General features: G+C 42.6%; 1 protein-coding gene across 1 annotated transcript in view; it reads right to left on the bottom strand.

Moving 5' to 3' along the window:
• Window positions 1-5,112: 5,112 nt before the first annotated feature.
• The window catches only part of CHSY1 (chondroitin sulfate synthase 1), an 81,557-nt gene continuing 66,385 nt past the window's right edge, over window positions 5,113-20,284 (bottom strand). The window contains exon 3 of the mRNA XM_024764561.1: window positions 5,113-8,111. Within this exon, the coding sequence (XP_024620329.1) occupies window positions 6,519-8,111 (1,593 nt within the window). The 3' untranslated portion in view covers window positions 5,113-6,518. The remainder of the gene's footprint in view (window positions 8,112-20,284) is intronic.

Genomic DNA, 20,284 nt, shown 5'->3' on the forward strand with positions numbered 1-20,284 from the left:
GTCCACACCCTCCCAGACATCCACCGCCTCTCAAAGTCTGGGAAGCGCCCCTCTTATCTTGAGCTGCCACTTCCATACGTCGCCCTGTGCCTTGATCTCCTGGGACAAATATCTGTGACCTGGGAGTGGAGAAATGTACCTCGTTCCCAAACAGGCCATCTGTCTGCAACTTGCCTCTCCTCAACCCTCGAGTCATCAGTAAATCTTTCTGCCTTTTTTCTCACTTTGCAGTGACTCAAGTTTTGCAGCAACAGAGTTGGCTTTGTGGTTTCCATTTCCACAGGATGATGTAACCAAGACACTGGGTGCAATATTCCCACAGTATTTCTTGAAGGTCATTTAGTTGTTCAGGTTTATTTTTAAAAGGTTTTATTAGAGTGGCTAGTAGGTACAAAATGCCAGCGTTGACCGAGTAAAATACCAAATGACTTAACGTTAGGTCAGAAACGGCCAAACACTAAGGTCCCTAGAAGTGAATGACCTACTTCTGGAAATCCATCCAATGATCCAAAGTATGAAGAGGGCTTTGTACAAAAGACTTCATCTGTGCTGTTATCCAAGATGGAACAGGACACTCAAGGTGGCCAAGAGCAGGGAAATTCTCAATTCTAAGAGACACAAGGGCCTTTAAAGATAAGTTTAGAGAATTAATGTATTTTAAGTGGGGGAGGGGGAGCAAGATGCCAAATTGTATGTACGCGTACATCAAACTATAAGGATGTTACAAAAACCCCAGAGGAAGTTACCAAAGTGGGAACAGGGTGATGCAAGAGGAAGGTATTGTAGGTCATTCCTTTTCCCTCTCTACTTCCCAATAAATCTATGTTTGCATTGTGATGACAATGTTATTTACAATGGAAGAGACAGGCTTCATCTAAAAATCCAAAGTGTTTCCTTCACAACACGAATGTGATCACTTGAATGTGCAGTTTTAGAAACAGTACATTTCTAGTTTGCAGAGGGCATTTTGAGCACATGAATGAGATCTCTCCTTTAGTTATGTAACAGAAGTGTTTGCCCAAAGAAAGACCTAAACTTAATTCAGAATTAATCAATTTGAAGGTCATTCTGAGTTTGACTAGAAGTGTTTTCTTTTCTGCAGTGGGAATGTGTACTGAGCTAGGCATGTCGGGGTCTGGGGCCTGACATGGGGTAATGGGTTGAGGCAAATGAGTAAAAGGAAAGAGGAGGTAGCAGCCCAGAGGCATCACTGACTTAACTGTGGTAGACTGCTTAATGGAGAGAAATTCAATACAGATGCATCAGCTTTAGGCAGATTCCAGATATGGCCTAATTTGCACTATTAAAAGATTTAATCAATTTATTATATTTTCTCATTAGAAATCAGGCATGTATAACGGATAACTCTTACCATTTTAAAGGAAATGTAGTTAAAATATTCATAAAGAAAATAAATTTGTTTTTGTCTACAATAGTAAAAAAAGAAGACCCTCATAACTGGAATATAATGAATGGTAAATGGAATGCATTAAAAAAATATCTGACAACAGGGCCTTAAGTGGTTTAACTGCACTGATGACAAGCCAGCCCCAAATCTGGTTGGTCCTGTGGTTTCCTGTGAACATCTTACACCCATCCCCTCTTCCACACATACATCCCTGTAGAAAAAACAAACAAAACCCTGAAGCATAGCAACACTAACGTAAGTTTTTTTTTCCTACTGAAAGTCACACAAAATGAGTTGCTGTTATTTGATCTATTGCGTTGTAACATTTACATCTTCATTGTATTTATAACAAGACTAAGCAGATTTGGTGTGAGCTGCTTTTTCCTTCAAGCAGAACAGGGACATCCTTCGAGGGCTGGGAAAGCACAGTGTGACCCATCGAGGCATGTACAGCCACGTACAGCCACTTCAACAGACAGATCCCTCACTGGCCCCCAGTCACTGTGGCAAGAAGCTCCTTTGCAGCTGAGATTACATGCAGTAATGCAGCCTAAGCCCCTCAGGGAGGGCCGGCACCTGCTTCCTTCCATGACAAGGAAGCACAAGGGGAGACCTTGGAGGTCTGGGGCCAGGGCGTAGCCCCTCAGCCACCGGCAAGCCGTCCAGTGGGTAGGCAGCCCCAAAAGTGTGTCATCTTCCTGAAGAACAGGAAGTTTCTATAAGGCAAGAAAAGCTTCTGTAAATCCACTGTTCTCTTAACCTGACCACTATCCTTGGGAGGTGGTGTGGAGACTGGCTCAACTGGCACCCCACGGCACATATCCTACCCCAAGGACACACACGGAGATGACTGCAGATAACACCTGAACCTCCAGTTGACCCTTCAAAGCCCAAGAATTGAGGCAAAACGTGACTGTCACTTAGCCTGGTCACACATCATGATAAATGGTGTGAGCAATAGGGGGTGAAGATGTGTGTTAGCCATGCCCGAGTCTGCTGTCTGCACAGCAAGTTCCTCTTTGCTCCAGCTGTATCAGGCTGAGGCTGGGCTTTGTGAAATAGGTGCGGTCAGAGAGCTGGGCAGGAAGGATGCGAGGACAGACTCACCTGTGGAGATCAAGAATTTGACTGTCTGGGGCTTCCCTGGTGGCGCAGTGGTTGAGAGTCTGCCTGCCGATGCAGGGGACACCGGTTCATGCCCCGATCTGGGAAGATTCCACATGCCGCAGAGCAGCTGGGCCCGTGAGCCATGGCCGCTGAGCCTGCGCGTCTGGAGCCTGTGCTCCGTAGTGGGAGAGGCCACAGCAATGAGAGGCCCGCGTACCGCAAAAAAAAAAAAAAAAAAAAAATTTGACTGTCTGAACTGATGGTGTTTGGGGCAGTGGGACAAAGACCAGCTGGGAGGGTCAGAGCTCCTTCTGTGTCTGGGCTCAGGAAGGGCCCCGCCGAGAGATCACCAGCACCACCCAGCCCTTCTGCTCTCAAGACTCTGAAACGGATGGCACGGCCCTCACACCAAGAGGACCATCACATGACCTACACTGTGTGACACGTGGCCTGTCTCCAACCATCAAAGTCCCACACGCTCGGGTCTGTGTGTGTGTTCTCACGCTGGCCCAGAGTAAGTGTTGGGAAAGCGATGCCACCTTCCAGAAGTGAGGTGCCTGCACTGTCTGCCCTGCGAGACAAGGCTCTCCAGCCTCCACTTGGGCAGGGCTCCCACACATGCAACCACAATGCCTAGGAAGCCCACCCAGCCTGCTCTCAGAACCCAGGTCCATAAGTCTGTCCTGTGGCAACAAAGGCTGGCACAGATCCATGTGCCCAAGCAAGCATGTACCCCCTAATCTGTGTAAATGAATTTTTAAAATGCTACTGATGCTAGCCTATATACAATTCATCCCACCTTCCACACCAGAACCCCACAAACCTGGTGGTTCTTTGCGGGAAGGGCCTGAGGGAGGGCTGGATGGTTGGAGGAAGGAGAGGCCATTCACACCTTTGTGCATTGTGATTCCCACCCCCCTTTACCACCTTCACATATTATCCTTAATTTTTAATTATTAACAGGAGTTATCTGGCTTGGGGGTTATGGGCCATTTCGTTTTCTTAATACTTTTCTGTAAAGTAATGAAAGCTAAGAGAAAGTCTAAAGTAACAAATGAAGCAAAGAGGTCTAACCAGAAAGTGTTCCAAGTTTAAGGGAAGAAGGAATCATCTTAGGTCAGGAGTGTGTGGCCCACAGGGTCACAGGCCATGCAGTTCCAGGTGGGAGCAGTGGGCAGGCAGGACGGAGGGCATTCTGCTAGGAGGAGTGCATGGCAGGGAATGGAGCACTGATGGAGGGGCTAGGGTAGCGTGAGGCACTGCTGGCCGTTCCAGACACGAGGGCCTAGCATGCTGGATCACCACCTAGAAAAGAGACTCAGGCCTGCAGTCCAATGAGACTGTCCACTTGTGTCACATCCACACTGGAAGGGTCTGAAATGACACCAGAGTGGACCATGGGGGAGTTTCAACGGGCTCCTGGAAGATGAGTCCAGGTGGCCAGTGGAGTAAGGTGGTGAGAGAGCTCCAGACAGAGGGAAAGCACAGGCAGGAGAGAGACTGATGTCCTCACAAACGAAGAGCCCAGTTCGGCTGGTAGCAGTACCCTGAAGGGTGTCCTACAGAATCCACTCTCTGGGCAGTGGAGGAGGGCACCAGAGCTGCTGATTTGGAGGGGTGCTTTAGGAAGAGGGAGTGGCCAGGTGGAGAATGAGCCCACAGGCCAGTGGGCACAGAATCCAGGCACGGCACTACGAGGGAAGAGGACCAGAGTGAAGGGGTCCAACGGCATTTCTGGAGATGGAGTCTTGATAAAAGGAGGTCAGCACCTCCATCGACATTAACAGTGATGTCAGGGAAAAGGAACAGACGTGGGCAAGAGTGGGATTAGGGAAGGAAACAGCCAGTGTTAACAAAGTGTCACCAGGACATCTGATGGACATTGAAGCTCAATAAAGTAATTGCTCACACCCTGTCCTACAGTTCCTTATTATGGTATGGTAAAGAGAGACAATTTAAGTGACTTTGTCATCAAGATGTATATTATGTTCTTCCTTACTGAGGAATAAATATGTCTTTGCTTTTTTCCAAGGAAAAACTAAACACTCCCACAAAGCAAATGGCAATTAGGATGAATGACAGCAATTCGTACTGTGAGCACAGTGTCATTATACTGGATCTTCACTGTCATTACATGGTAAATACCTGTCCTGGGAGTGTAATTTGCATCCACAAAGCTTGCTACCTTGGCATCAAAGATCTTACTTTTTTGATTCTTGGATTATATGCCAACTGCAGGCAATTTATCCTGTAGCTAGATCCATCCTAAAACCCTGAGCACATTCGTGCACACAGGATCACGTGGGCACTTGTTAAAATGCAGATTTTAACTGGCCTGGCAGGTGCACTAAGGAGGCCTGGAAGGTACATTTGTACCAAGAAGCCAGATGGGGCTTGGACCTGGTTTGAAGAACTTTGTTCTATAAAACACAAGATTCAGCAAGTTCTTTAAGAGGAACAAACAAAAGGTGACAAGTACATTCTAAGGAAAAAATAAAGGAAGAGGCACTTGAAAGTTTCATTTCATTCCTGAACTGCAGTGCATACAAATATTCTCCTCAAATAACTTGAAAAACCTTATGAATCAGTGTTTAAGCTTTTTACTCTCCAAATGTAATACAATTCTTCAGCTAAAACAAGAGTAATGAGACAAAATGGTTCTGAAAAGTACAATAGAAAAATATTGTCCACTGGTTTATTTTTCCAAATGAGCAATAGGCTATTTACAAATAAGCAGATCTCCAATGATGTATATTAAAATGGCAAATCTATTACTGTTTGAAATCTAAATGAAAAAAAATTTTAAGGCACATTTGTTCTGTGAATTTAAAACAAACTTTCTGGTTTAATGACAGATTCATTTCACTTTTGTCCCCAAAACACGTGAGCACCAAGATTATCAAAGAACACTTAATATTTAGTAAAACAGTAAGGAATGTAAAAATTAAGGAGGGGGAGAAGAATTTTCAAAAGGAAATCTTTGGAGATCAGTTTACTGCAAATAAAATATACTAAACATTCCTAATACACATAAATACTAATAACTAACAGGTACTTGGGAAATGGCAGAGTTCTAAACGATGGATATTAAATAAATTAAAGGTATTTCAGATATAAAGGATAAAACAAAACAGTAATTAAAGAATGAGACACCCATCTCCATCAACATAACACAGACAGGATGAAGTGATCAAAATCTGATACATTTCCCCCCAATGCTTTCATTAGGGTTGGTTTTTTTTTTTTGTCTTTGTTTTAGCTTGCATACATTAGATTTATGACAATAATTCTTATTTGCCATTCTAAATATTAATATTTTACCCTTTAAAAAGAAGGGTCTGGAGAAGAGAAAATGCCAGACCCTTCTTGAAATGTAATGCCAGGTCCATTAGGCCACACTAATTACAACAAGAACAGCCATCTATCTTTTACTGTGCTTTCCCTTCTCCCTTTGCTTTGAAAAACCTTCAAAAATGAGACAAGGTTGGGGGAAACAATCACCTTTGGAAAGCTCTCTTGAAGATGATGATACAGCTACTATCACATTTCTTTATTTGACAACTGCAACATAAAATGGCTTAAAAAAATTGCTGTAAAAAAAGACAAAAGGTAGAATCTGTGCAAAGTTAACAGTTACAACAAAACATTTACCAGAGTTACAGTGTTTTGTTACAATAATACTTTGCAGGAACGTTCATGTTTTCTGCCATAGGACTATAGCAAAGAGGTCTGAAAAAGAAATATTAAAAAAAAAAGTTTTGTTCATCAGGTACATTTCAAGTCATAATTAAGCAGGTCTGCTACATAATGTTCAGCAAGAAAATGTGTTCAAAAGGCAAACATGATCACATTTTTGTTCAAAAAACTCAATCTTCAAGGAGTCCTCTGTAAGAAAATCATGTGTAAAATATACCCTTGTATGGACTTCAAAAACTGATCATACAAAAAAATTTTGAAAAATAAATTAAGTAATTAAAAATGTCTTTTCCAGCAAAGCTGGACATTAGGCTGTCCTCACTGAGCCATTATTATTGCTGCTTTTACTGTAATTTGGGTCATTTTTTTCTAGCCACATTTCAGCCAACTGCTGTGTGGACCCATATGTTGATGCTTTGGACCCCAAGCACATTTTGTACTGTTTGGGATCAAGGTTGGGATCACAAAAGACAGGATGGTGGACGTGGACTACTCCTACTTCTTGGCTCCTAAATGTCTTCAAACCTGCCTGGACAACCTTGTTGAAAAGGTCGACATCCTCGAGCCCCCAGCCTTGGATAGAAACATCAAAGCCACCTACTTGGACGAGATCTCCCTTATAAATACAAGTAATGCCAAACCCATAGTTTCTCCAGAAGCCAGTTTTTTGAGTAAAGGCAAAATGGTTGTCACTGGGAACCTTCCCACTATAAACAATCTTAGGATCGTACTGGCTAAAGATGATTGGAAAATATATTTGTTGGCCCAGAACTGTATTTGCTCGACATCGCTGAAGAAATTCTGTAGTAAATACAAGGTCAACGTCACAGAAGAAGAGCAAAGATTCATTATTAAATTGGGAAGATCCCACTTCTAGGGCCAGAGCTCTTGAAAATTCTCCAGACACAGGCAAAATCTGCATGTCGGCTTTCGGGTACTTAATGCGGTAATCTCTCATGAGTTCAACTTGCTTGGCCTTGTCGGGGTTGGAGTCAGAATTAAAGAGTAGAACAACGAGCCTGACATTCTGATTCGGAATGAGACATGTCTTCTCAAAGTTCCCCATGAATCTCACAAACATGTCAAAACGTCCAGACAAAGGAATCAATATATTGATCTTTTTCTCTTTGGGTTCTTTGTGCTCATCCTTGGACCCAGGGAGCTGAAAGGGAACAAGCTTCTTCAGGGAATTCGAGAGAAAGGACAAGGATCCGGATTCTTGATTGATTTTGTTGGCCAGTTCCTTTGCATCCAGCTCCTCGTGTTCCACAAACTGGATCTTGCTGAAGGTCTGCTGTAAATACGCATGCCTCCGCACAGGCACCGTCATTTTCTTTCCTTTGTGTTTTTTGTACAGAAGCAGCAGGTCCAGAATGTACTCGGCCCCGTACATGGGATTCACTCGGCGATAGCCATACTGTATCTCCTTAAAATCAATAATGCGCCCTCGGGTCTTGGCGTTGGCATTGATCATCTCCATGACCTGCATGACAATGTCATCCAAGGCCTCCCTCTGCGCGGAGTCCATCCCTCTTCGAGGGGGTTGGCTGTCAGCAGCCGAATACAAATATTTCCCAGTCAGAAACTCCCACTCCAGAATCTCCTCTCGCTGGCGGGGCTGAAACCTCATGAAGGAAGGAGGAATTCCCAGCTGGAGGTCTTCTTTATGAATCTCGGTGTTGCTATATTTGCTCATCAAGACAATCTCTCGGTGCAGCTGGATGGTGCGGTGTCGAAGCTCAGCAATCTTGCGGCTGAGCATGTAGCTGTGGAGCCTGTACTGGTAGGGTGGGTTTTTGTTAGGGTGCAGTGTGATGGCTCGGTGAATTTTACTGTTATGGAGATCTCTAATGTACCCCTTCTTGTTCTGTTCATAATTCTCATAAAAAAGCTGCTGCATCTGTTAAGAAACAAAAAAAAGATTGCTATTAGTATTACATGACTGAGTGTCCCTCTATTCTTACATTTCCTTATAGACCTGCATACTCTAAAAAAAAAAAAAATCTAAATATTAGAAATCTTTCTAAATGAGTCAGAGCATATCTAAGATCCTAGGTAAAGCCCGATCTACAGCAGTCCAATGAGAGCAGAAGAATTATAAACCACTTAAAGAAACAAGACTTCATCAATAACCAGAGTTAGCCAATACAATTCTGTAGGCAAACAGAATTATGAAAAGGTTTTCCCATGAAGTAAAAGTGCAATCCTGAGCTCACAGGCACACCAACTCAACATACCTGGGAGAGAATGCCACTGCTGGTCCCCAGCAAGCCCATGAAGGGGACCTAAGAGCCAAGGTCCCCTCCCTGAAGACTGGCACCCAAAAGGAGCTGCCATCTGAACAGGAATAAACTGCATCAGTGGAGTGAAAAGGAGAACTCCAGGAAGATGACCCGAGCGCAGGATTAATGCTGCTTCCAGGGAGCTGAGCAGAAGGAAAGCCATCCAGCCACATGCAGGAAGAGGCCTGCAACTGGGAAGGGCATGCTGTAGGTAAAACCAAGGGTCTGCGAGGTTACTGGGAGCACACTTGGAGAATCCTTTAAACATCTCTGTGTTCCTGTGCAGGCAGGAAAGGGCCTGCTTGCTAAGCGTCACGTCTCGAGCACCAGCAGAGCCAGCACATGGGGGCTCAGAGTGTGGAGCTGAAGGACAGGAAAGGCAAGGGGACTCATTATCCCACCCCACTCTCCCTCTGTTCTAGGACACTGACTGCGAGAAACAAAAGTTTGAGATCCATCAGCCAAAACTGGGTCTGTTCCCTCAAGCTAGATAGGGAATATACTTAATTCTCCAGTACATTCAAGCAACTGGATGATGAGCTCTACAAAGCCTTCTAGAGTAAAGAACAAAAATTTCCAAAAAATTTTAGTAAAAATAACACTTGTGGGACTTCCCTGGCAGTCCAGTGGTTGGGACTTTGCCTTCCAATGCAGGGGGTACAGGTTCGATCCCTGGTAGGGGAGCTGGGATCCCACATGCCTAGCTGCCAAAAACCCAAAACATAAAACAGAAGCAATATTGTAACAAATTCAATAAAGACTTTAAAAATGGTCCATGTCAAAAAAAATCTCAAAAAACAAAAACATTTGTGGTCGGTATCTGATAAACTAGTCCTATTTTATTTGTGGCTCAACTTTGTTTTTCTTGATCATATTATTAAATACTAACTCTTGATAAGGGTGCATGGATTTGGATCAAGTAGGCCTTTGGACAGTTGTATTTTTGATTTTTTTTCCTTGAGCCACTAAAGTTATAATAATAGAAAAATACAGATTAGCATTTTTACACCCCATTTTCTTTTTCTCTACAATTACTACAAGCTACCAATAAATGAAGCCAATAAGAGCAAAAAGAAGTTAAGGCTTCTGAAGAATGGCTTAAAAGAAAAAAAAAGAGCACACAAGTAACGCTGCCGGTGCTGAGCAGGGGCTGCACACGCACCCACTCACTCACTCAATTCCCTGGAGCCGTGAGTCTGCTGAACGCTGACCACCTGTGTCTTGTCCTCAGAGGCGCAACTAGCCTGGAACTGCAACACCTCCTCGCAAGTGCCCTCACCATTTCTGACTTTGCTTTCCAACATCATCTACAATCAACAAACGAGGTATGTATATACACGGAATTACCCGCTGAAATGATTTCCAAACGTTACATTACTTAGATAAGACAGTCAAGTAAAAAAAAAGTAAAGAAAAAAAAGAAAAGGAAAGGAAAGGAAGCAGAGTGTCTCTCACCTCTGAGAGAGAGCACCACCTTTCTCAAGTGTGCAGCGGGCACCCCCACACGCGTGCAAGTGTCCACTCACTGTTTCTCTCAGCACAAGCGGCACTTAGTTACTCAAAGTCTTGACTTAATACATGGACCAAAATAAAGCAGTTTGGGATTTGCTGAAAGAGGGCTTGAAGCAACTGATGCCTGCACTCCTCCAACCCTGGATAGACAGGCCACAGAATGATGACCAAGAAAAATGACAAGGTAATCAAATCATAAGGACCATAAGAATTTATCTTTCTTTTAATTTCACTCCTCAGATGGGTCACAACAAAAGAGGTTTAATGAAAATCCTGTCGAAAGTGTTTTCACTGTTCATTTTCTAGCTGGGCTGATTCCTGGGTACAAACTGCATGGCTGCAAGGTGACAAGTGAGTGTCATCTGAGGATTCAAAACCATGAAGAAACACTGAGGAAAATTCTTTGCAGGTGCTAAAACAAATGCTGTCATTTCCTTCCTCTGACCCTCACCCCTGTATGCCCCAACAACTTGAGGCCATTTTTCCAGTTTTAACAAAGTTAGCCTTTACAACATGCATCAAATAGCTGGACAAGCCACCTGACTCCATGACTCCACCTGAGGACACCACTGTGTGAGGAGAGGCACTCAAAGGTTGGCAACATGCCCACCACAGCAAAGAACTCAGCAACAACCCAATGCTCCATGGTCGGGGACTACTACAGTCACTACCGTAAGCTATATGGTGGAAGGCTTCCTAACAATTTTGGCAGAGATTTTAAATATTTGTTATAATTACATATTACTTCCATTTTATCTGCTTATAATTTCAAAATTTTTAACAATGAGCATGAAGAACCATGTCTTTTTTTGAAAGGTCCCTTTATGTTTCCAAGAATGCAGGCACACTGAGCCATCAGTCTGGCCTTATAAGCTGCTTTCCAAAACTAAGAATACTCTGAAGCAGGTGGTGCTCCTTCCTCTCCCCGTGCTGCCAATCCCATCTCCCCGGGTATTTCAGACCCTGCTCTGCTCCTGCCCTGCTGGGTGATGTCTCAGTCTCCCAATGGGTCTTCTTGCAGAACTGTTCCTTCCTCAATTCTGCATAGCAGCAAAACCAATCTTCTTAAGAATATGAGTGGTAGAACCCACATGATTCTCTCTTCCCAAATACTCTTAAAAGAGAATAAAGAATGCAAAAGGAATAAACCCATAAGGACCAAGAGAATGGGGTAGGAGACACAGACACAGTAGAGAAGAGATGTCCCAAAATTCTAAGAAAATGGAGAGTGAAGGAAGATGAAACCCAACAGACTGCTCTGAAGAGTAAGCCAATTTATTTAATCCTGAGAACCCTGCGGAAAGATACCAGTGTTGCAAGGTGGGTGGAGGCTCGGGCTGAACACAGGGAGATTGGAGGAACTGGATATATGGAGCAGTGAGAGCCCCACAGTTCCCCCCCACATACCACCATGGCGGGTGGTGGGAGATGCCCAGCAACTTCAAAAACACGCTCCCAGTTATTCCGGCATTTAGATGATGGGTCTGTTGCCAGAATTCATGCAGGGTTGCATATCAATTGTTGCAACTAAACTAGGACTGGTGAGTAGTAAATATTGGCAGTTTCTTGACACATTCATCTTTTTAAAAAAATAATTAATTAATTTGGGGCTGTGTTGAGTCTTCACTGCTGCGTGCGGGGCCTCTCTAGCTGCGGCGAGCGGGGGCCGCTCCTTGCTGCGGTGTGCGGGCTTCCCATTGCGGTGGCTTCTCCCGTTGCAAAGCACAGGCTCTAGGCGCACGGGCTTCAGCAGCTGCAGCATGCAGGCTCAGCAGTTGTGGCTCACAGGCTCCAGAGCACAGGCTCAGTAGTTGTGGCATGCAGGCTCACTTGCTCTGCAGCATGTGGGATCTTCCCGGACCAGGGCTCGAACCCATGTCCCCTGCATTGGCAGGCAGATTCTTAACCACTGTGCCACCAAGGAAGCCCTAACACATTCATCATTTACAGTAGTTATTCCTGAATGTCACAGTCTATAGGTTATTTTCCCTTACTCCTCTGGGTTTACTTCATTGATAAGCACATAAGCCTGAAGTTCAATCTGTCCACAAATGAAATCTGAACACCTAGAGAGGGATGCGTTCAAGGCTGACAGTAGAGGGGAAATGAAAGTCTAAACAGTAGGACCCCCAGTCCTCTTCTCCCAAATGGCTCTCAGAACACTGGTCCCCCACTTCTCATTCCAAGTAGGAGGCTGGAAGCATCTTTTCTGTATCAACTAAATAGCCCCACAGATATCTACAGTCCTCCAACAAAAAACATCACCCAAAAGTTGATCACTACAGCAAGGATACTAGTTTAAAAAAATCTTGCCTATAGAGCTTCTAGTTAGTTTTTCAATGCTTCAGCCTTAAATGACGATTGACAGCCAAGGACCATCAGGCAGTTGAACGAGGGTTCCAATGGGAAAGATGGAGACAAAACAAGGAAACAAAAAGCTTGGTGGAAATAGAAACAATGCAGTGACTAGAAGAAAACCTCAACAACAAAAAAACCAAAAATTATAAGGTATTCAAAGAGAAGGTACTGTATCTGTGCAACAAAAATGGAATACTATAAAAAAGATAATCAGAAAACAAAAAAGCTCTTGAAATTAAACATAAGATAGCAAAACAAAAAGAGTAGAGATTGAAGATAAAGTTGAAGAATATTCCAGAAAATAGAAAAACAAAACAAAACAAAAAAAACAACAGGAGAGAAGAGTATTCATTCTAGAAAGAGAAAGCACATGGGGAAGAAAACACAAAACATGGGTCCAAAATTACTCAGGTGCCTGGATTGAACCCTAAGTGCCCAGAACAAAGAGTACAAATTGGGAACACTACAGATAAAACTATTAAAAACTTGCATAGAGGAGAAAAAAGGCCATATACAAATAATTCAGAAACTGGAGTGGCACTAAACACAGACAAAACTAAAGAACAATACCTTCAAAAGTGGGAGGAGTGAAAATTATTCTCCACATAGAATTCTCTTCCCAACCAAACTATCCATCAAGTAAAAGGGGAGAACAAATAGCTTCAGATATTGAAGGACTCAAATTCTACCTTGCATTCATTCTTTCCCAGGAAGCTATTAGAGGATGTGCCCATCTGGAATGAGGGGTTAAATCTGGAAAGATGACATAGGATCCCAGAAACAAGGAGTACAACACAGAAGGAAGAAAAGAGAGACCCAGAATGACAGTGCAAGGAAATCCTACAAGAAGAGTACTATGGACTGCATGTTTGTGTCTCCCCAAATTCATGTGTTGAAACTCTAATCCCCAATGTGGCACTATTAGGAGGTGGGGCCTTTGGGAGGTGACTGAGTTTAGATAAGGCCGTGAGTGTGGGGCCCCCATGATGAGATCCGGGCCCTTATAAGGGGATGAAGCACCAGAGCACTGTCTCCCCACTATGAGGACACAGCAGGAAAGCAACCATCTGTAAACCAGGCAGAGTCCTACCCGAACCCAACCATGCTGACACTTTGATCTTGGACTTCCAGCCTCCTGAGTGTTTAAGCCACTCAGTCTACAGTATTTTTGTTCTAGCAGCTGGAACAGACTACGACAAAGAGCTTTGCAGCAGGGAACCAGTGCACACGGTAAAAGGCACAGATGTTCACTGCTTGCATCTCCAGAATCCAGATCAGTGCCTGACACACGCTGCAAGATACTCAACAAAGAGCTGATGAATTAATGATTAACAGCAGTCTTAATGCATATGAAGTATCAAGAAACTGGAAGATCTCAGTGCAGAAGAACACAGCTGATGTGGATAGATACAATACAATATACTTGTGTTCCTGTGACCAGGATACATGTTAAAATGTAAAAATCAGCAGCACATTTTGAAAAAGAATACACACCCTTCCACCAAAGGATATAGCTGTCATTTGTTTTTTACTCCCCAGAACACCAGTATATAAGTGTACATTTTATTCTTAGCTATCAAAACCCTGCACGAGGGGAGCGAGGTCCATCGGGAGTCCTCTATGAAAGCAGGTCTTCCGTGCATGACTGATTATTTCTTACAGACTCGATAGGACAACATGTCCCCAAACATTTTCAGGAATACATTTCTCAAAACATTTTAGAAGCTGTCTGTGGTCATTACTTTCATAGTGACTGAAGTCTAGGTAAGCTTTATCTGAAATACAGAGTGTGTGTGCTAAAGGCATAAATACAGAGAAAAATATTGACTGGCAGGCTTCTGAAAGGCTTAAAATCCCCTGGAACCACTGTAGACTGAAAATTTTAAGCTACAGTAAAGTTGTTGTAGGCACCTTCTGGCTGAAGTCTGGCTGAAAGGAATGTTGTGTTATATTCTTTTTCTCTTTTTATGAAGAAGAAATCTGTTGCAAGACAAAAGTGTGTGTGCGTGTGTGTGTAGCATGTGTGTGTGTTTGGGGGAGGCAGCACTTATTTTATTAAAAATAAGGCCAACTCTATGCCCAGATTAGCTGGTGCCCCCCCATGTCACCCCAAAAGATTTAGTCTACTAATATTGCTATAAAATAAATGTTTTAGACAAGCAAGCCACTCACTTGGCAGACTAGATGGAGTACATACCTGCAATGATCTTTAGAAAAATCTAAATAAATGCCAGTGAAATAGCTCCCTTTCTAAAAGGGCAAATAAGGGTATAAGTACTTCACAGATGATTAGATAGAATGTAACAGGTGAGGACATGCACTTCCACATAAGGATATTAATGGTAATACTCAGACCCTGCCCGAATCGGCTTCCAGTGGCACCTTTTGGTCCTTTAGCACATTTAGCAATCTCCCTGAACTTCTATACAAAGTCTTATTACAAATGACTTTGGTGTAGAGGTAAGGAACCATTTTCTTTTCACCCTCAATGTGGTGCAACAGGAGAGGAAGAGGAAAAATTCAGATTTCAGGGAAACTTTTTTGGAGAAGAGAAATACATGTTACAAATCAACTTCAAAATTAAGAACAGGAATATAAAGTATAATTCAAAGTAAAAATTTCAATGAGATATTAAGGCTAGGTTAGGGAAGAACGATCCAGAAATCATCTGTGATCCTGAAAAGGAGCCGGGCGGCTGGAGGGAAGTACTGGAGAAGCAACCCAGTGCTTAGACTCTGCCCTCTCCCAACCCCACCTGCCCAGACCTCCAGGGCCAGCCCCCCGCTGAGTGCACAGCGCCCCACCTACTGTCATCTACCCCCTTAGCACTTTTATCCCAGGTCACACTATCCACAGTTCACATGAAGCCATCTTAGTACTCTCGGGTCTCATTTTTGCCTTTGTAGTATTTCTGGCATTTGCATTTGATTTTGGAATCCCTGGCAAAGTTCTCAAGTTATCTTTGTTTTCACCTTGACTAGTTTCTCTGCTGTTATTTGGGTCTTTCCTACCTTTTGTTTTTCTTTGAAGGTGCCTGGTTGCATTTAAGAAGGCATGCTGTGGGTGGGATGAAATTGAACCATTTCGCTCTTAGGCACTTGAATGAGAAATAGTTGGATCGTTAAGCTGAACATCTATACCTTCTATCCATTGTCCCTCTTTCCCTCATGTTATAGCTAATTCCACTGCTTACTACAATATTCCCCATTAAGCAGTCTCTAAGAGGAATAATCATATGACTAAGGGAAGTGTTTAGCAATTTTCTAGTAACAGAAATGAAACTATTATTTATCTGGAAGAAAGTTTAGAATATAACAATTTAAAGAATAAAGGTTAAGAAATAAGGCTACATAGAGACATTTACTGCTTTTATACTACCAATAAGTTATAAGACTTGGACAAGTCATTTGAATTTGTTGGGTTTCAAGTTTTCTCATTTATAAAATGACGGTATAGAGGTTCCTTCAAGGTGAAGAATTCTAAGATCTTATGTGCTAATTTTAGAACCAGTCTCATATAATTCTAAAGTCATGTCCTGATGTTCTTCAACCCATCCATCCTGATATGGTTGAAGGTGTAACATCAGAATGTTACAGGATTCTACGTTCACCGAATCAAACTGTATTAAACGGTTAAAAACACATCCCAATGAACTGTTTCCATCCCATAAAAACAAACCTCCAATTCTGCTACAAATGAAAATAGTTAAGAATATGAGATTCATAACAGTTCATTTTAGTAACTCTAGGGGTAGCAAATAAGTAATTTTTTGGTAATAAAGAACATGTATTTTGAATAGTACCAAATTTAGAACAAGGACTTTGTTATTAAAAAGTACTTCAATAATCTATTACTTGGCACAGTCTTTGGAAGAATATTATAAAATGGAAAGTTAAAAAGTACTGCAGAAGACAAATCAATGCACATAGGTTATTTAATAATCACAAGGAATACCTTATTTAAAACACACTAAAGAAGCCTTTTTAAGATGCATGGAATACCACTGATGGTTTAAAGTTAATTTCCAGTGTCCATAAAACAGCGCTTAATCTTTGTTCTAAAAAGTACCCCCATAGGGCTTCCCTGGTGGTGCAGTGGTTGAGAGTCCGCCTGCCGATGCAGGGGACACGGGTTCGTGCCCCGGTCCGGGAAGATCCCACGTGCCGCGGAGCGGCTGGGCCCATGAGCCATGGCCGCTGAGCCTGCGCGTCCGGAGCCTGTGCTCCGCGACGGGAGAGGCCACAACAGTGAGAGGCCCGCGTACCGCAAAAAAAAAAAAAAAAAGTACCCCCATAATCTGGGATTCCAGCAAAGCCATCTCCCTTACTGTGAGGTGTTTCAGGACTCTGAGTCAGTCTACAGTAAATCTGAAAGGGGCTAATAAATATCAAGGTCACGCGATTCCCAGGAACTTCTAGCCAGCTGGGAATAACCATTAACTACCCATGCCTAATCTTCAGTTAACAAATACCTCTAGGGTCTTCATTAGCAAATGTCCTTCTTCTCCTCTGCAATGAAGGCCAACATTCTCATAAAGTTAAGGCTCTTCCCATTAACTGTTTACATTAATGTCATCATAAAGTACATACTTCAGCCATATCAACAGACTATCACTGCTCCAGATGGACAGCTATTTCTAATCCTGATTTATACAGTGTTTTAATTCACTGCAGAGAATTTGTTTTCTTACCCTTTTGTTCTGAGAATTGATTCAAAGAAAATATGGGTTGTCTAAATGTCAGGAGACCATAACTGGTGGTAGTTTCAAAATAACCATATTCACAAGTTTTAAATATTTAAATTAACAATGTCATACACCTGCAGGTAGGGTTTCCAAAAAATTTATTGTCTGAAGCAGGATCTTCTGAGATGAAAGAGGAAATCCGTTAATAATTAGGCCAAGACCACTGGTATAAACTGGGCCTGTCCCCAGCTCTCAAGACATATGGTTACCCTACATGTCCCTATTAGGTCTCCTCTAATTAGTTTTGTGTAGGCTTTGCCAATTTTCATCCAATTAAGTTCAAGTATTAGGTGCTTAGTATTTTTTTTTTTTTTTTTGGCGGTACGCGGGCCTCTCACTGTTGGGGCCTCTCCCGTTGTGGAGCACAGGCTCCGGACGCGCAGGCTCAGCGGCCATGGCTCATGGGCCCAGCCGCTCCGCGGCATGTGGGATCTTCCCAGACCAGGGCACGAACCCGTGTCCCCTGCATCGGCAGGCGGACTCTCAACCACTGCGCCACCAGGGAAGCCCAGGTGCTTAGTATTTTAAAGACTCTATTCAAGAAAGTAAGTTTTTCATGGGAATTAAGCTGGGTCTCTAATGGTAAAAAACGAGAACTATGTGTGTATGTGTGTGGGTGTGTCTTGAATGGTTACTGTCAAATTCTGAAATCCAAATACCTTTTAAAGAAGCCTGACACATTTCAAAGTAGTTGAGAATTAACCTTGGCAAAGTAAACAAAAACTGTTGGTAGTAATTTAAGACTTCTGCTGATACATAAGACAATATAAGTGATCAAGACCTGAAATCAATAGAGTTTGCAAGTGAACATTCCATGGTCTGAATAGTCAGCAGGGACAGTGGACAGGAGAGAGGGCCCTTATCTGCAGTCAGAACACTGTATCTAAACTTCCAGCTCAGGTCTTTACTCAGGTCTGACCTAGTGGGAGTCACTTAAAGCTTTTCAAGCATCACCTTTTTTTCCCCATAAAGCAGCAAACTTGGCAGGATTATGCAGAATGAATGTATGCAGAACTATCTTTAAATGACCAAAGTCTTATGCAAATGCAGCACCAAATACGTAAACTAAACATTCACATTAAGGCACTGTACCAGGCAAGGAAAACTTCATAAGGCCACATACAAAGAAAGGATAAGTGTGCGCGTACACATACACATACACACACATGCGCACACATGTATACGAGACAGAGCATGGCACTGGGCAGACTGACACGGGACATAAACGAAGGGCTCTCTCTAAAACTCGACTCACAGCTGGCACTTGGGTCTAGTCCCCACTGGCCTCCGCTGACACATCACTCACAAGGCTGTTCACTAACTCCAGTCAACATGTGACACACCAGCTCTCTCGACCAAAAGTCTGTATGATAAACTGAGTTAACTAAGCTGTGATCTAGGGGATCACCAAAAAACAAACCAAAACAAAAGTAAAACTAAAGACACACAGGGGCAACGTGAGAGAAGTGCACCAGGTTGGGGAGTCAGGAGAGCAGGACAAACAGAATACAGCCCAGTGAGGTCCGATTTTTAAAGAGAAGCTAGAAATCTGGCTATTTTGTGTAGAGCCTCCTAACTTTTAAAAGTCAGTAACCAGAGCTCTACACACCACCAGTTTCCCATCAAGCTTCTTAGATAGCCAAATCCACCAGAGGGCAGACAGCAGAAGCAAGAAGAACTACAATCCTGCAGCCTGTGGAATGATAACCACATTCACAGATAGATTAAATGAAAAGGCAGAGGACTATGTACCAGATGAAGGAACAAGATAAAACCCCAGAAAAACAACTAAATGAAGTGGAGATAGGCAACCTTCCAGAAAAAGAATTCAGAATAATGATAGTGAAGATGATCCAGGACCTCGGAAAAAGAATGGAGGCAAAGATCCATAAGATGCAAGAAGTGTTTAACAAAGACCTAGAAGAATTAAAGAACAAACGAACAGAGATGAACAATATAATAACTGAAATGAAACTACACCAGAAGGAATCAATAGCAGAATAACTGAGGCAGAAGAACGGATAAGTGACCTGGAAGACAGAATGGTGGAATTCACTGCTGTGCTGCAGAACAGACTAAAGAAAAAAGAATGAAAAGAAATGAAGACAGCCTAAGAGACCTCTGGGACAACATTAAATGCAACAACATTCGCGTTATAGGGGTGCCAGAAGGAGAAGAGAGAAAGGACCAGAGAAAATACTTGAAGAGTTTATAGTCGAAAATTTCCCTAACATGGCAAAGGAAATAGCCACCCAAGTCCAGGAAGCGCAGCGAGTCCCATACAGGATAAACCCAAGGAGAAACACGCCAAGACACATGGTAATCAAATTGGCAAAAATTAAAGACAAAGAAAAATTATTGAAAGCAGCAAGGGAAAAACGACAAATAACATACAAGGGAACTCCCATAACGTTAACAGCTGATTTCTCAGCAGAAACTCTACAAGCCAGAAGGGAGTGGCACGATATACTTAAAGTGATGAAAGGGAAGAACCTACAACCAAGATTACTCTACCCGGCAAGGATCTCATTCAGATTTGATGGAGAAATCAAAAGTTTTACAGACAAGCAAAAGCTAAGAAAATTCAGCACCACCAAACCAGCTCTACTACAAATGCTAAAGGAACTTATCTAAGTGGGAAACACAAAAGGACCTACAAAAACAAACCCAAAACAATTCAGAAAATGTTAATAGGAACACAGATATTGATAATTACCTTAAACATGAATGGATTAAATGTTCCAAACAATAGACACAGGCTTGCTAAATGGATACAAAAACAAGACCCATATATATGCTGTCTACAAGAGACCCACACCAGACCTGGGGACACACACAGACTGAAAGTGAGGGGATGGAAGAAGATATTCCATGCAAACGGAAATCAAAAGACACCTGGAGTAGCAATACTCATATCAGATAAAATAGACTTTAAAATGAAGAATGTTACAAGAGACAAGGAAGGACACTACATAATGATCAAGGGATCAATCCAAGAAGAAGATATAACAATTGTAAATATTTATGCACCCAACATAGGAGCACCTCAATACATAAGGCAACTGCTAACACCTATAAAAGAGGAAACTGACAGTAACACAATAATAGTGGGGGACTTTTAACACCTCACTTACACCAATGGACAGATCATCCAAAATGAAAATAAATAAGGAAACA

The sequence above is a fragment of the Neophocaena asiaeorientalis genome, unplaced genomic scaffold (assembly GCF_003031525.2).
Source record: "Neophocaena asiaeorientalis asiaeorientalis breed wild unplaced genomic scaffold, Neophocaena_asiaeorientalis_V1.1 scaffold231, whole genome shotgun sequence".
Taxonomy (NCBI): Eukaryota; Metazoa; Chordata; class Mammalia; order Artiodactyla; family Phocoenidae; genus Neophocaena; species Neophocaena asiaeorientalis.